This window comes from Vulpes lagopus, chromosome 21 (assembly GCF_018345385.1).
Source record: "Vulpes lagopus strain Blue_001 chromosome 21, ASM1834538v1, whole genome shotgun sequence".
Taxonomy (NCBI): Eukaryota; Metazoa; Chordata; class Mammalia; order Carnivora; family Canidae; genus Vulpes; species Vulpes lagopus.
The window spans coordinates 25359742-25378254 of NC_054844.1; the positions used below are offsets into that span (position 1 = coordinate 25359742).

Below are 18513 nucleotides of genomic sequence, written 5' to 3' on the forward strand. Positions count from 1 at the left end.
CAAATTCGTGGAGGTTAAAGAGCATCCTACTAAAGCATGAATGGGCTAACCAGGAAATTTAATTTTTTTTTTTTAATTCATGGAAACAGGGCAGCCCAAGTGGCTCAGCAGTTTAGCACTACTTTCAGCCCAGGACCTGATTCTGGAGACCCAGGATCGAGTCCCACATCAGGCTCCCTGCATGGAGCCTGCTTCTCCCTCTGCCTGTGTCTCTGCCTCTCTCAATCTCTCTCTCTCTCTGCCTCTCATGAATAAATAAATAAAATCTTTTTAAAAAATTCCATGGAAACAAATGAAAATGAAAACACAACTGTTCAAAACCTTGGGATGCAGCAAAGGCAGTCCTAAGAGGGAAGTATATAGCAATATAGGCCTTTCTCCAGAAACAAGAAAGGTCTCAGATACACAACCCTACTTTACACCTAAAGGCACTAGAGAAAGAATAGGAAATAAAGCCTAAATCCAGCAGGAGAATAGAAATAATGAAGATTAAAGTAGAAATCAATGAAATAGAAACCAAAAGAACAGTAGAACAGATCAACAATCCTAAGAGCTGGTTCTTTGAAAGAATTAATAAGATTGATAAACCCCTGGCCAGACTTAGCAACAGCAGTTCTAAGAAGGAAGTTTACAGTGATACAGGCCTACCTCAAGAAACACGAAAAATCTCAAACAATGTAACCTTCCATATAAAGGAGCCAAAAAAGAAGGACAAAATGCAAAGTTAGTATAAGGAAAGAAATAATAAAAACCAGTGTGGAAATAAATGAAATAGAGACTTAAAAATCAAAAGATCAGTGGAACTAAGAATTGGTTCTTTAGAAAGATAAACAAAATTGATAAACCATTAGCCAGACTCAACAAAAGAGAGGTCTCAAAATTAAAAATAAAAGAGAAGTTGCAACCTACACTGCAGAGGATTATAAGAAACTACTGTGAAAAATTATATGCCAATAAACTGAATAACCTAGAAGAAATAAATTCCCAGAAACATACAGTCTTACAAACTGAATCAGGAAGAAATAGAAAATCTGAACAGATCCATTACTAGTAATAAAATGGAATCGTGATCAACAAAATCTCAATAAAAGTCCAAGACCAGATGGATTCACAGGTGAATTCTACCAAATGTTTAAAGAATTGTTAATACCTACTCCCTTCAAGCTATTCCAAAAAAATAGAAAAGAATGTTTCCAAGTTTATTCTATGAGGCTGGCATTACACTCATACCAAAGCAAAACAAGACAGACACTATAAAAAACAAAACAAAACCCTATATGCCAGTATCTCTGATAAACATAGATGCAGAAATCCTCAGAAAATAATTAGCAAACCACATTCAAAAATGCATTAAAAGGATCATTGAGCATGATCAAGTGGGATTTATTCCGGATGTAGGGATAGCTCGATATTTGCAAATCAATGAATTTGATACACCACAACAAAATGAATATGGAAATCACATGATCATCTTAATAGATACAGATAAAGCATTTGGTAAAAGTCAACATCCATTTATGCAAAAAAAATCCAACAAAGTGGGTTTAGAAGGTACATACCTCAACATAAATAAAAGCCATATATGAAAAAACCAGAGTGGACATTACACTCAATGGTGAAAAACAGACCTTTTTCTCTAAGACCAAGAACAATAATATCCCCTCTCACCACTTTTATTCAACATAGAACTGGGAGTTCTAACCATAACTATCAGATAAGAAAAAGAATAAAAGGCATCCAAACTGGTAAGGATAAAGTAAAACAGTTACTTCTTGCAGATGACATGGTACCATACATATAAAACACAAAAAACTCTACCAAAAAACTAGGAAAATAAATGGATTCTGTAACTTGTGAGATACAAAAATCAATATATAGAAGCCTGTTGCTTCTATATGCTAATAAAGTAGCAGAAAGAGAAATTAAGCAAGCAATTCTGTTTACAATTACACTTAAAATAATAAAATACCTAGGAATAAACTAAGGAGATAAAAGTTTTGTACCTTGAAAAGTACAAAATACTGATGAAAGAAATTGAAGAGGACACAGACAAATGGAAAGACATACTATGCTCATGGATTGGAAAAATATTAAAATGCCCATACTATCCGAAGTAATCTACAGATTCAATATAATCCCTATTAAAATACAAATAGCATTTTTCATACAACTAAAACCCTAAAATTTGTATGAAACCACAAAAGTTTCCAAATAGCCAAAGCAATCTTGAGAAGGAAGAACAAACCTGGAGGTATCACAGTATCAAGTTTCAAGATATATTTTAAATCATAAAAAATTATGATATTGGCACAAATTTAGACACATAGATCAATAGAACAGAAGAGAGCCCAGAAATAAACCCATGAGTATATGGTCAATTTATCTATAAAAAAGGAGGGAAGAACCTGCAATGGGAAAGGACAGTCTCTTTAATAAACAGTGTTGGGAAAACTGGATAAGCTACATGCAAAAGAACTTATACCATACACAAAAATAAATTTGAAATAGATTAGAGACCTGTGAGAACTAAAACCTTAAAATTCCTAGGGGAAAAAAAAGGCAGTAATCACTTGGACACTGACCTTAGCAACATTTTCTAGATAGGTCTTCTGAGGTAAGGGAAACAAAAACAAAAATAAACTACTGGAATTACATCAAAATAAAAATGTTTTACACAGCAAAGGAAAGCATCAACAAAACTAAAAGGTAACCTACAGAATAGGAGACAATATTTGCAACTACTACATCTCATAACAGCTTAATACCCAAAATAAAGAATATATACAACTCAACATCAAAAAGACCCTAAACACCACTATTTAAAAATGGGCAGAGGAAACAAGAGACTCCTAACTCTGGGAAACAAAGGGTAGTGGATGGGGAGGTGGGCAGGGGAATAGGGTAACTGGGTGACAGGCACTGAGGAGGGCACTTGATGGGATGAGCACTAGGTGTTATACTAGATGTTAGCAAATAGAACTTCAATTTTTAAAAAAAAGAATAAAAAAATAAATAAAATAAATAATAAAATAATAGAAAAAAATGGGCAGGGGATCTGAATACACATTCTCCAAAGAACACCAATAGATACATGTAAAGATGCTCAACATCACTCGTCATCAGGGAAAGGCAAATCAAAACCACAATGAGATATCACCTCACACCTGTCAGAATGGCTAAAAATCAGAAGACAAGAAATAGCAGGTATTAGGGAGAATGTGGAGAAAAAGCAGCCCACATGCATGGTTGGTGGGAATGTAAATTGGTGCATCCATCATGGAAAATAGCATAGAGGTTCCTCAAAGAATTAAAAATAGAAATACCACCTGAGTGGCTCAATCAGTTAAGTGTCTGACTCTTGGTTTCAGCTCAGGCCATGATCTCAGGATTGGGAGATCGAGCTGTCAATGAACTCTGTGCTCAGCCGGTAGTCTTTTTTTTTTTAATAAAAATTTTTAAAAGATTTTATTTATTCACGAGAGACACAGAGAGCGAGGCAGAGACACAGACAGAGGGAGAAGCAGGCTCCATGCAGGGAGCCTGATGTGAGACTTGATCCCCAGGACTCCAGGACCACGCCCTAAGCCAAAGGCAGACACTAACCCTGAGCCACCCAGGTGTCCCAGCAAGGAGTCTTCTTGAGATTCTCTCCCTCGCCCTTCACCCCACTAGCACACACACTTTGTCTCTCAAATAAAATCTTTAAAAATAGAAATACCTATATATGATCTGTTAATTCCATTGCTGAGTAATTACCCAAAGAAAATGTAAGCACTAATTTGAAAGGATCTGTGCACCCTATGTTTATTGCACCATTAATGATAGCCAAATATGGAAACAACCTAAGTGTCCATTGATAGATGAATGGATAAAGAAGTGTTGCAATAGTGTTTACACGGTGGCAGTATTCTGAGCAATGAGGTTTGTCTGAGGTGCAATTATTGCTAAGTAGTAGCATGTGTGCATGTGTGTGCGCGCACACACATGATATCACTCAGCCATAAAAAAGGAATGAGGTCTTGCCACTTACATCATCATGGACTTGGAGGGTGTATACTGAGTGAAATAAGTCTGACAGAGAAAAACAAATACCACAGGATTTCACTTATATGTGGAGTCTAAAAAATTAACAAAAAGCAGAAACAGACCCATAAATACATAGAACTGATGGTTACCAGAGAACAGGAGTGTGGGGAAGATGGGTAAAATGGGTGAAAGGAAGTGGGAGGTACAGGCTTCCAGTTACAGTATTAATAAGTCAATGGAAAAAAAGGTACATAGAGAATATAGTCAATGGTATTATAACAACATTAGTGACAGATTGGAGCCACACTTGTGGTGAGCACAGCATAATGTATAAAGTTGAAGAACTGTGTTATATGCCTGAAACTAGTGTAACATTGTGTGTCAACTATACTTCAATGTAAAATAAGATGAAAAACCTAAGAAAAAAATATACTTACAGTACTGTATTTATCAAAGAAAATTCATGTATAAGTGGACCCATACAGTTCAATCCCATGTTGGTCAAGGGTCAACTTTATATATAAAATTAAACAAGGTGATGAGGTTTTTCATTTATAAGATTGTCAAAGATTTGAAAGTTTGATAATACTCAGTATGGGTGAGTGACTGTGGGAGTAAACAGTGGGAAATAGTTTTTTTTTAATTAATAAGTTAATTCAAATACTCTGGAGGGCAATATGATGATACCTATTAAAAAATGTAAATGGTTATAGTCTTAGACTCAAATCCTACCCCAGGAGCAAATATTCTTACACAACTGTGCAAAGGTCGATGAATAAGACCTTTCATTGCATACTTGTTTACAGTAGTGATTTAAATATTTATCATAGCCACAACTTGTTATGGCATACCCATACAACAGAGGATTGTGCAACTGTTAAGAATTAGGTAGTTCTATTTATACTAATATAAAAAGCTCTTTAAAATATGTGGTTAATAGCACAGGAATAGAACAAAAGAATAGTATGTATAATAACTCATTTGTATAAGAAAAAAGAGATGAGTTTATATATGTGAATATGTGTATATACAGGCTCATAATTGCCCATCTAAAACCCTTGAGACCAGATAGGCCTTGAACATAGAATTTCTTTGGATCTTAGATCGTGTTTTGGAATTTACTTTTTTTAAGAGAACAATTAGTTATCTCATGGGCAGCATCCCATAATCCAATTAGTATTTGTGCTTTGAGAAGTATTTACAGATTAAATGGTAAAATGTGTGGGAGAAGAGAAGAGTTTGGGGTATATATATTAAATAAGATTTGGGGATCCCTGGGTGGCGCAGTGGTTTGGCGCCTGCCTTTGGCCCAGGGCGCGATCCTGGAGACCCGGGATCGAGTCCCACATCAGGCTCCCGGTGCATGGAGCCTGCTTCTCCCTCCGCCTGTGTCTCTGTCTCTCTCTCTCTCTGTGACTATCATAAATAAATAAAAACATTAAAAAAAAAAATAAGATTTGGGAAAGAATTATTGAAGCTGTTTGGTGGATATATGCTCTTTCATTTTATTATATAATTTTATATCTTTTTGCAGTTTTCCATAAAAAAAGCTTAAAGATATTTCTAAAGTGAATAGTTGTAAATACTGGCAGAGCAAAGTAGGATAAAACATTAGCCTCATTATCAGGTCAGATTTTGCTGAGTTCAGATCAATTCTGATTTTACTGCCACAAGAATTATGGAAAATCAGGTTTTTTTTTTTTTTTAAGAATTATGGAAAATCAGTTTTCAAGGCATTTTGGATTTTGGAATTGTAAAGAACCTAAAACCCACAATCTATAACAATACAGAAAGCTGTTCAGACTAGTTGAGTCTGAGTCTCCTCATATTTACAACTAGGTGTTGAAGAGTGGGAGATATAGAAGAGGGAAGAAATTTTGCTTTTTATTTTCTACCATTTTGTTAGTCTAATTTTTTTAAGTTCTCCTATTAAAAAGTTTCCACTAAAGGAAATCATGGAGACATTTGTCATGTGACTACTGTATGTCCAATTTTATTGAATATTGAATACTTGCAATGTGCTATATGCTTTAAGTATTGAAAGTATTATAAATCATACACACAAGGATATGCACATAATCCATCATACACTTTGATCACAAATTTCTTTACAACACTTAATATGTAAAACTGGCCATAGCATAGGGTGTATTTTTAAATGCTTGAGTGTGTAGTTTGTACATTCTTGGCATTTAATCCTATACTGACTTTTGCTATAGGATCCAGGGTTCCTTCTAGATTAAGGTTTTACAATTAAGTGACTTAAGTAATGAAAAACCTATCAGTGAGAGACAGTTTATCTTAATTGGAATATAGTATTTTTTTTAAAGATTTTATTTATTCATGAGACACACAAAGGCAGAGATATAGGCAGAGAGAGAAGCAGGCTCCCTGCAGGGAGCCCAATGCAGGACTTGATCCCAGGATTCTGGAATCGTGACCTGAGCCAAAGGCAGATGCTCAACCACCGAGCTACCCAGGTGCCCCAAAGTTTAGTATTTGAACCATTTTTAGGTATATAGTTCAGTAGCAGTAAGTACATTTACATTGTGGTGTAATCACCTCCATCCATCCATCTCTAGAACTTTTTTCACCTTGCAAAACTGAAACTCCCATTAAACTATAATGTCCATTTCCCTCTCCCCTTAGTCCCTGGCAATCACCAGCCTACTTTCTGTCTCTGAATTTGACTACTCTGAGTAGTTCATATGAATGAATCATATTGTATTTGTCCTTGTGTGCTACTGTCAAAGTCTTGAAGAGACCAGTATTATTATATTAGGTCTTGAAGCGATTAATGATTAAAGTGTAGGATATTGTTTACATTGTTTTGGGGTTTGTTGATTTTTCTACCTGGGGATGACTTATAGTAAAAACAGGACACATTTTTCACTGAAATAGGCAGGATGTTAGGAAAATTTCTTTACTCTTGGTTCTGTTATTTATATGGAACTGATAAGGAACAGAATCTTGATGTGAATGCCTACTTTGAACTGCTATTTATTAATCCATTACTTTACCACATGCTTTATTAAGACAGACAACATGATTTACCTAAGAGCTCTTAACTCAGAGTTTTAGGTTTCATTTACCACAGGGTGTTTTTCAACAATCCATAGTAGAAAAATAAGCATGGTACTGAATAGGTTGTCTAATTATGAAAACTGCCCTGACATTCAGTCTCCTGTTTTTCACTGTATTTTTAAAATCAGATAAGATAATTTTTCCTCTAAATACATAGAGAAAATTTTTATGTGTCACTTTTTGAAGGTTACAGTCTCCTTCTCTTGATGACTCAAGTCCAACAGATTTAATGAAAGATTCTTGTGCTATCAACTCCAGGAAAGTAAGTACAATAAGTAATAATACACATGAATTAAGTGGGTGAAATTTGTTCCTTAATTATTTCCCTTGAGAAAAGATGCCATCCTATAAAATGAACTCTTTCCATGGTTTTTAAGAAACAACATAGAATAGTGGTTGACAGAGAAGTTTCAGCACACTTACTATCTGGGTCCATGTTGTGACTTTGACACTTACTGCTTGGTAACCTCAGGCTTGTTTTATAAACTTTGTGCCTCAATTTCCTCATCTGTTAAATAGGGGGTAGCAATAGCACCAAATTTAGAGTGGTGTGTGAATTACTTGATTTGATACAAAAAAACAAAAACTTAACAATGCCTGGTACACAATATATGCTCAATATATGGTAGGTATTATATTATTTTAATGGGCTCTAGTTCAGTGGATTAAATGTACTCCTTATGGTCTGGAAAAAGAAATTTTAATACTGTTTAATACTTTGGACAAGTATTACATACTGTTTAACTCGGTTTAACAAATACTATTTATAATACATTGTTACATATACAAAATTGACTCAACATAGTGCTACGTATCTGGAAGAGTCAAGTACAATAGAATTGTAAGGTATCTCAGGGAACAGCAGGATCTAAAGTAAGTCTCTAAGTGGTCTAAAAAAATAGGAGAAAAGAGAAATCTAACCAGAGACAGAAAGAACATTGAAAAAAATGTTTTTATACAAATGTCATGAGTCTTTTGGTCTAGTATTTAACTTCTACTCCTACATTTAGTAAATGTTTACTAGGTATCCATTTTTGTGCCCGACAATAGGCAAGAAGGAGGGAGTTAAGTCATTCCAACATAATCTCCAAGTAGTATACATTATGTAGACATTTTATAAATCAAGTTCATCAACTTAATAAGACAATACAGGTAAATATTGTACTTTTTCCCACCGAGCATTATTGCATTTATTTAGTGTTCAAAATAAACTTTTGTTTCATAAAACATAAAACTCAGATAGTGGTTACCTTAGCAGAAGAGAAAAAGGGATGTGGTCAGAGGATAATTGCCACACTAATAAGTTGTCAGTAATATTACATTGATAAGCGATGTATGTTGATGAGCTACTGATTAACTATTTGCGTGGTCTGTAACTATGTAACAGTATATTAACTTTTTGGTAAAAGCCTCCAGTTTAATCCATTTCCTATTCCATAGCACTATTTCCCATTGTAGTTTCACGTGAGACACAGTTTCACCATCATTTTTCTTAAAAACAAGCAGCTTTTCCTTCTTAATCTAAAACTTGTCCTTCTAGTGTGTGCATTCATTTATAGTTATAGCGAATGTGAACTATGGAGTCAGGTGGATGGGTTAGAATAATGGTCCCAAAACTTGGGCAAGCTATTAGCTTCTTTAGCCCTTAGATTCTTGACCTCACAACATTTGAAACATGAAATGAGCGGAGCCTGTGGATTGCCTAGCACACAGTCCTCAGTAAATGCAAGCTGTCACACCAATGAGGGCAGTGGTAGTGCTGCCAACATTTGATCTACAGGCCTACATTTGATCATTGCTAAAAGATCTTTATTTCATTCAAGTAGGAACCTTAACTGTTTATTATTTTTAAAAATAAAATAAATTTATTTTTTATTGGTGTTCAATTTGCCAACATACAGAATAACACCCAGTGCTCCTCTCGTCAAGTGCCCCCGTCAGTACCCGCCACCCAGTCACCCCCACCCCCCGCCCTCCTCCCCTTCCACCACCCCTATTTCACCTTAACTGTTTATTATTCTGTCTTTTCAGATGTCAAAAAAGGAGTTGATTCCACTAAATTCTTCTGAAATAGGGAAGTCAGAGGCTATAAGACAAAACCAAAGTGCTGTTCCTCCCCATAGTCATGAACCACTCCTTGGTAAGATTTCTTGGCAACTGCCCGCCATTTTAGTTTTCCAAACACTTTCTTAATCATCAGGTTTTCAGACATAGGAGACTTCTAGAGAAGCAATGAGTTTTAAAACTAAGATTTTTCCATTCAAAATCTAAGCACAATAATTAAACTCTTTGACTTTAAGGTGTATGCTACTCAGTGCACTGGACATTGAAAATTCCGTTATCAACAGAATTAGTTATGGGTATTGTTAATACATACCATTTAAATAAAGTATTTAAGATGCAATTATTCACTTAACTATATTTATGCAGACTCAAATCAAGTAAATTGAAGTGACACAGTTTTATATCATCCATAACTAACACTAATCTACTGGAAATGTAAGTTAAAGAGAATCCAAGAACTTGAAAGAAACTGGGTTTCAGCCTCACAGAGCATTACATGTTAATCATCTCAAATTCTATTTTACTTTGAAAGATTTCTAGAAAACTTTGGCTAATATGTAGCTGTGTGTTAACCCATAATTTCTAGGGCCTCTTCCTTATCTCCAACTTAAATCTTACTTCTATGGTTTCTTATTTCCTTTTTCAATGAAAAATCTTTTATAAGATTTTTCAGATTTTTGGAAGGGGATGCTTTTCTGTCAGGCTTCTCTTTCAGGTTAAAGAAGTACAGAATTTTCACAAGGAATGATAAAGTTAAATTTATCCTTCCAGGCTCTATATATTCATATGCATAGAGACTAGCCCCTACATCCCAATTGTCTGGGAGTCCATACCTTTTAGTGCTGTTATTTTCTATTAGAAAACTCATAGATCAGCTTATTTTTGTGCATCAAGAGTTATGTGCAATTTCTGACAGCACTTTGTTATAAATTTAAAAATATATCCACCTTCTGCAATGTAAGACGCATGCTTTGCCTTCAAAATTATATTGTGTAGTATTCTAGCCTTGCTTTGCGATTAGTTTTTTTGATGTTTTAATTTAATTCCAGTTAACATACAATGTAATATTAGTTTCAGGTATACAATATCGTAATTCAACACTTCTATACATCACCTGATGCTTATCACAAGTACACTCCTTAATCCCCCACACCTATCTCACCTATCCACCCACCCACCTCCCCTCTAGTAACCATTAGTTTGTTCTCTATAATTAAGAGTCTGTTTCTTGAATATCATTAAAAATGACTAAGCAAGCTGAGAGAGAGAGAGAAAGAAAGAGAGAGAGAGAGAGAGAGAGAGATCATCTTTTAACCTCCAAACATACTTACACAGGTCTGTATTTTAATCTCATAGGCGAAAATGCCCAGCTGGATTTTGATGCCTTGTGTGACAATGACGACACAGCCATGGCTGCCTTCATGAATTACTTTGAAGCAGAGGGGGGCCTGGGAGACCCCGGAGACTTCAGTGACATCCACTGGACACTCTAGCATTTTACTTTTAACTCTTAAAAATGAGGAACGTGTTAAAGCATTTCATTTACAAAAAAACTGTATAACCTCTGTACTGTATTGATACTGATTTTATCTTTTATTCCTCAGTAGTCTACCAATTGTTATAGATTTGCACCTTACTTCCACAGCAGTATGGGGAGATGTGAGGTTTCCCTTTACAAAGAATGGCTCAGTTTCCTACTGACTTCTTTACTCAGTGAAATGGCTTAAAACCCACTAGTTGCTATCCCTTTGTTAAAATACTTCCAACCAAGAATATCACATACATCTTGTTTTGGTTTTTATTTTCTGATGCAGTTTTTGAGTTTGAGGAGTTTCGTATTGCCACTTTCCTGTGTCTAAGATTCATTTATAATGGATTTATAATAGTATATTTGTATAAGTTGGAGCATCTCCATTTCTTATATCTTATATATTGAAGACAGGGCTTACACACTTTAAGAAAACTTGAACATTTAAAGAGATGGTACAATTGGTAGTCATAATTCCAGTGTACACTGTATTCAGTCATTGCACATTTGAGTAAACAGAAAGCCAGGATAGTTAGCTTGGTCAAGAACATGAGAAGGACTTTAAGAGGATTTATTTAAAACTCGGGAAAAAAAAAAAAAGTTTCAACCTTGCTACAGAAAAGGAAATATTTCAGGCCCTAGATCTTGGTAATTAACCCTTGCATGTAAGAATTACTGTTAATATAACTATTCAAGATTTTCATTATATATAAAACCATTTTTTTCTGCAGAAAGATACTTAATGAAAGATCAGCCATGGAGGAAAAAACAAGCCCAGGCAGGTTAAAGTTCTTGGGTAAAGTCCCAGTTAAATTCATATTTTAAAAATGTTTATTGCATATAAATCAGTTTCTTTATACACATTTGGGAAAGCAATAGGTTCACTGGTGAAATGATTAGTTAACTGACCCAGGAACTAGATGTGGCCTTCTAGATTAGGCAATTACAGTTACTGTTGCCTATAACCAATTACATGAATGCTAAGTAAAGTTTTGAAACTGAGGCAATGAGAAAGAATTTAAAAAACAATTTTCTAGCTATAATTACAAATTTGGAGATTGTCTTTTCAACTTGCAATTGAGAGGTGGCTTATACTTGAGCACAAGAATATTTAGAATCATGTACGTATACATACCTTTTTGAAGGTCATACTTCCTTTTTTTTTTTTTAATTTTTATTTATTTATTTATGATAGTCACACAGGAAGAGAGAGAGAGAGGCAGAGACACAGGCAGAGGGAGAAGCAGGCTCCATGCACCGGAAGCCCGACGTGGGATTCGATCCCGGGTCTCCAGGATCGCGCCCTGGGCCAAAGGCAGGCGCCAAACCGCTGCGCCACCCAGGGATCCCAAGGTCATACTTTCATAATACCTTATGTTTACCAAGTGTGTAGTAGTTTTACCTAGTGTGTTCTAGTTTACCAAGTGTGTTCTAGTTTACCAAGTGTGTTTTCATAGATTTTCTTTTGTGTCCCACAAATGAAAGTATAATAGACTAGGAAATTAATGGGGAAGCCCAAGGCTTTGATGTAGGGGATTCAATGTGTTCTCTTCCTCTACGTGGCACTACACTTTCCAAGTTATCCCTCTGAGCCTTGCACCAAAACAAAGCATTATTTTGACCTTGCACGTTTCCTTAGGCTGGATGTAATAAGTTAGAACGTTTGTCAAGCAGGTTAATAGCAAACATACCAACGGGCAATGGGCCAAAAGCACGTGCTCCCTTCAGGCCTGACCACAGCAGTGGCTACCTGGGCAAGGGTGTATTGGCACATTGTCCTCCAGCCAATACAAAGTTCCAGCAATATGGGAGGGTAAGCTCCCACTTCTGGGACTTGAGAGACATGTAGGTTTACAAGAAGCCAAAGAAACCCTACAAGATGAGGGAGATGGGTTTGCAGTAGGCTAAGCATGATAGTTTTAAGTCTGAAGAAGGGGGATCAATCACATCTGTCCGAGGCTGTCCCAATGTAACAGTTTAGGGTCTAAACCATTGCAGGTTGGGCTTGGTCTCCAGAGTTGACCTAGCCAGTGATAGCAAGATGGATCACCATGGTTAGATGGCCTTGAAAGCAGAGGGCCAGACCCTCCCAATGCAAGGATTTGGGAGGCAGAGTTTCCAGAGGCCAGCCGTTGCTGCCCCACAGAGAAGCAGTTTTATTCTCTTTGCAAGAGGAAGAGTCGGTCTGTAGACCAGTAGGCAGATAGTCAATTGAAGGCTTTGCTTTTCTACTAACCCACTCGACTATTTTTTTTTATTTTGTAGATTTTTGTCCTGGACCCAGAATCCAATCCATACAATGTAGCTCTCCCAAGTTTAGTGTTTTCTCTAAAGTGTGTAGCATTTATATTGAATTGCTATTAGGCATGACAGATATTTTTATGGCTTACCCTATATTACTTTTTCTCCAACCCATTAATTTCCTGCATTTTGAAGCAAAGCATCTACAAGTTAAATGAAATCATAAAAAGAATATTCTAGTTCTGTGATTTTTTTTTCCTAAAAAAAAAAAAAAAATCCTACAATACTTACAATACAGTACTTACAATACTTACAATAAAGTACTGGAGTGGGGAAGAGCCTAGAAACAGAAAGAGCCTGCTCAGCCTCAGTTTAGCTGTTTGACCTCAAGTAAGCCATTTAAACACACTCTGTATGTGCCTCAGTTTCCTCATCTGTAACAAGAGGTTTGATCTCTAAGTTTACTTCCAGTTCTGATTCTGTGATTCTAATCTGTGGGCCTTGAATATTAGGGTCAGACTCTAGAACGGCGTCATCTAGTATATAGCCACAGGCCATGTGTGGCTATTGAGCACTTGAAATGGAGCTACTGCAAACTGAGATAGGCTGTAAAGGTAAAATTCATACCAGGTTTTATAAACATAAAATATCACACTAAAAGTTTTTTTTAACAGGACACCTGGCTGGCTCAGTTGGTGGAGCTGTGACTCTTGATCTCAGGGTCATGAATTCAAGCCCCATGTCAGATGTAGAACTTACGTAGATAAAAATTTTAAAATATAAAAACTATATTTTAAATAAACTGTTTTATATTGATCACATACTCAAGTATTTTGGATATACTGAACAATATAAAAAACATTTTACTTTTTACTCAATGTGGCTACAAGAAAATTTTAAATTACACATGTGGCATGTATATATCTATTGGACAGTGCTACTCTAAAACATTTTGTTAAGTGGATATTATTGAAGTAGGCCAAAAGTTATACGATAATGATAACTATGATATTTACCTCTAAATGCCGCAGGTTACGGAACTGTTGTTTATTGATCCTTTAGTATAATCAAATAACTGAACTTCTATCAAAATTTAAAACTTTTTTGAAACCAGTAAACCTGAAAATGTTATCAGATATTTCATTACATGATGATAGCCTGAAATCAAATAAAACTTGGGCTATAATGTTGACACCCTAATGCAGTCACAAAATTTGGAAACCCATTAAGAAATTGAAAGACAGATAGGAAAATAGAAAATAGAGGCTTCTGGTAGATAAATAGGACTAAAGTACTTCATTGCAGTGTCCCAATGGGAAAAGGCTGTATTTATCAGTCCTATTCTTTGAGGAATTTCTAGAATTTTATAGCATCTGGGCACGGTAAATGAAATTATCACTATCTAGTTATTAGACCATGTTTAGTGTCATTTCAGATCCTGCTCTAAAAAGACATCTACTATTCAGATAGGTCATTGTTTGGCTCTGGAATTGGAAATTCAGATTTGCCAAACACGGTTATGGGAAGAGCCGGAAAAGATCTAAAGTTATCAGAAGCCGTAAGGGAAAACTGCCAAGTGGCCACTAGGTGTCACTTTTCCATTTCTATAGTGCTTTGTTTTCATTAATATTTCCAAGTTCTATGGGGCCTACGGGGGGCATTTATGACTTGCATTTAGATTAGGTCTGCCTCTCTGGTGTTAGTTGTTTTATGAGAAATGCTTTTTAAGAGAAGCCTGGGAAGATGTTTCCCCACATAATAAAAGAACTTTGGTTTAAGATGCTTTCCAGATGTGTCGCCCGTAAAAGGGGACTGTAGAAAGAAGACTTGTCTAACCTGGAACATGCTTTATGAATTCATTTGAGAGTATATGGTATGTGTGTCACTGCTCCTACATCCCTGTGCTTAGATTTGTTTCTGTTTTTTTTATATATACAACTTTTAGCTCTTTTCCAGTTTACTTGCTCTTGTCTGTATATTGGTATTTTTTAAATTTTGTGGTAAGTAATGAAGAGTGAAATTAAACTATATTTTATAATAATTACTAGTTTGAAGTTTTTTAAACTTCATATATTAAACCTCTTCCAAAAAAGTATATCCTTAACTACTCTCTAAAGTGGAAACATAGACTAGAAGATCCAATCTTCTCAAACCACTGTCCAGAGAGATACATTGAACTACATTACTCTGTATATATGTGTGTACGTTCATGAAGATATGCTAACTGCTGTAACAGTCTGCTTGCTCATAATGGCACTCAGAAGTTCCCAGCACATATTGTTCGTCTATCTGCCAATCTCAATGGAAAGAGAGTTTCTCCATTTCCTAGTAATTCACACAAAATTATCCTTTGTTTGGGCCTTTGGATCAACTTGGTTCACATAGATTTTCGTGTGGTCACCAGGCTAGAATGTACAGATTGATCAGGTTTTCACTACATGCCCAAACCTGTATTTAAAGGCATCCTTGAAAGGGAAAGGATGTCAAAAATAGCCAGCTGCCTGACATCCTAGGGCCAATGGAAAGAATGGAGACATGTGCAGAGAGGACCGTGGAAAACTTGTAATTTATAATAGTTGATGATTTCAGAGAATTGTAGCTTAGCTCCATGAACCTTGAGTCTTGTTTTTGACTGTTTTCTTTTGGCGGGGGGTGGGATAGTGGGTAGCAGCAAGTTGTGTTATGGGTTTTTAACATCGGTCACGTTTTTTTGTTTAATACCAAGCCACTAGTTGCTTTGGAGGACTCTGTTGCTTCAGTGTGTAAGAGACTCCATAAAGAGTGGTCTTAAGTTCTTGTCCAGCTGTGTGTCTCTGGCATAGGATGTATTTTCTTAGGCAGAAGACTAAAACTTTCTTAAACTTACATTTAGGTAGTATTTTCCACATTTATTCCTATCCAGGAAAAAAAAAAATCAGTTGCATTTTACCTTGGGAATAAATATGTCACATTTTTAAAATAATTTTTCTTCAAAAGACAATACTAAAGTGAGAAGGTCATATTATGAAGACTTATAACTTAATAGAACTCTTGAAAAATCTTTTAGTCCAACTCAAAATGATGATATAGGAAAATCCTGAATCTACTTCCTCTCCTGGGTAGACCAAACCTACAGCGGGGGAGAGGGGAGAGTGAAGCAGGCCTCCCAGAGTCCTTGATACTGCTGCATATTGTCTCGCCCTGCCATGAACATGGTCTGCATTAGTCTAGAAGGTATGCTACTATGGGTTGGGCTTGAGCTGCTCGCCCTGGCTGTGCTCTGCCTGTTGTGGATTCCTGGGGCCAGCCTGTGGCCTGTGAGCCTGTTTGCATCCTTACCCTAGAACATGACAAAGATGTCCAACCACTTGCACCACAATACCCAGATCAATGCCATCCTGGCCACTGAGCAGTTTAAAGTTGTGCTGGGCACCCCCAGGAGCCCAAATCTGCTCTTACCCTGTGCCATGTATACATCCATCTGCACCATTACTTCCAACAAGAGGACATTAAGTTCTGTAAATCTACATGCAAGTAGGCCCAGAGGGCTGCAGGCCCATCTTCATCGAGTATGGCCACTTGTGGTCTGAGAGCCAAGCTTACAAGGAATTGCCGTTTATGACTGTGCATCTTTCATAAGGCCATTATTACTGTGGAAAGAGTAAATTTTCCTATGGATCCTAGTAATGGAAACTGTAGAGGAACCAGCAGTGAATGCTGCAAATGTAAACCTCTTAGGGCCATGCAGAAGACCTAGTTCCAAAACAACTATGTCGTTCAGGCAGGCTGAAGTTAAGAGCTAAAGACCAGATGCCATGGCATGGCTGCAGTAGTGGAGGTGAAGGAGATTCTAAAGGCTTCTAGTAAACATTCCAAGCACAACATTAATCTTTACACCAAGTCTGGCTGCCTACGTCCTCCTTAATATTAATGAGTAGTATATATTATGGGTTATAAAAGTGAGTAATGCTATAGATTACTCTTGGCGGAAAGTTATATTGCTGAGAAATGGAAGGACCAGCTTTGTAAGAACAGTTAAGCACTGGGATGTGAAGCTCTGTCATCCTACAATAAAAGTGATTGTAGCCATAGTTATCACTCAGACGTCTGGCAGGAACTCTAACTCCCTACAAGGGCAAGGCTAAACCCTGAAATGCAAGAACAACAGTGAACTTCATATGAAGACTTGCATTGCTGTACTAGCAAAGGAAAATTGCACTGTTGAACATGATATTCTGTTGTTTACCATGTAAATCATGCAGTAATGGGCATTACTTCTGCTTTTCTCTTTTCTCCCTCCCTTTTTTGTAGTCTGAGTATGGAGCCTTAGATTATATATTTTTTACTTAACAAAAAACACAATTTATAGCAATTGTGAGAAGTTGAAGAGGAGAATCTTAAAAGCAGTGAGGAAAGCAACTTGTTACAAACAAGAGAACATCCATTAAGACTATCACCAGATTTTTCAGCAGAAACTTTGAGGAGTGGCACCATATGTTCAAAATGCTGAAAGGAAAATAATTCTGCCAACCAAGAATACTCCATCCAGGAAGCCTATCGTTCAGAATAGAGAGATCAATAGTTTCCCAAACAAATGTTGAGGAATTCATCACACTAAACCAGGCTTATAAGAAATGCTCAAGGGGACTCTTTGTAGAAAGCAAAGACCATAAGCAGGAGTGAGAAAAGTAGGAAGCACCAAAGCAGTAAAATTAAGAATATGTATAAAAAATCAGTCTAGGGATTCACAAAATAGGATGTAAAATATGACATCACCTAACATAAAATGGGGAGGGGAGTAAAAATTTAATGCTATTTATTTATTTATGAGAGAAAGAGCTTGAGTGTGGGGGAGGAATAGAGGGGAAAGGAGAGGAAGGTGGAAAGATTCTAGGGCTGACTCTATGCTAAGGGCAGAGCCCAATGCAGGGCTCATATCATGACCCTGAGATCATGACCTGAGCTGAAACCAGGAGTCAGATGCTCAACCAACTGCGCCACCCAGGTGTCCCAAAAGTTGGTGCTTTTAGAATGAGTTCAAACTTAAACAACCATCAACTTTAGATAGGCTGCTAGATGCATAAGATGTATATAAGCGCAATGGTAACCACAAATAAAAAACTAGTAGTAGATATGCAAAAAATAAAGAGGAAGGAATTCAAGTATATCAATAAAGAAAGCCAGCAAACCACAAAAGAGAGCAAGAGAATAAAGGAACAAAGAACCACAAAAACAAAGTAACAAAATGGCAGTAAGTTTATTTCTATAATACTTATTTTGAATGTAAATGAACTGAGTGCTCTAATCAGAAGACAGAGGGTGACAGAAAGGATTAAAAAAGCAAGACCCATCTATATGCTACCTACAAGACTCATTTTAGACCTAAAGACACCTGCAGATTAAAAGTTAAGGGATAGAGAAGCATCTGTCATGCAAAGCTGGGGCAGCAATACTTCCACTGGACAAAATAGACTTTAAAACAAAGACTATAACATGGGGGAAAAAAAGATACATCACAACAAAGGGAATAATCCAATAAGAAAATACAATTGTCAGTATTTATGCACGCAACACGGGAGCACCTAAATACA

At 36.3% G+C, this 18513-nt stretch overlaps 1 protein-coding gene and 1 pseudogene across 11 annotated transcripts in view; both read left to right on the plus strand.

The window, feature by feature from the left end:
- Positions 1-14984, plus strand: part of ARNTL2 (aryl hydrocarbon receptor nuclear translocator like 2) — a 112894-nt gene extending 97910 nt beyond the window's left edge. For 10 of the 11 annotated variants that reach the window (XM_041736076.1, XM_041736078.1, XM_041736083.1 and 7 more), the window contains 3 exons: positions 7297-7372; positions 9142-9250; positions 10531-14984. In XM_041736076.1, coding sequence (XP_041592010.1) covers positions 7297-7372; positions 9142-9250; positions 10531-10667 — 322 coding nt within the window. In that variant the 3' untranslated portion in view covers positions 10668-14984. The remainder of the gene's footprint in view (positions 1-7296; positions 7373-9141; positions 9251-10530) is intronic. The other variant, XR_005984864.1, reaches the window with a different exon arrangement.
- Positions 14985-15939: 955 nt separating this feature from the next.
- LOC121479764 lies at positions 15940-17067 on the plus strand (annotated as a pseudogene).
- Positions 17068-18513: the final 1446 nt, after the last annotated feature.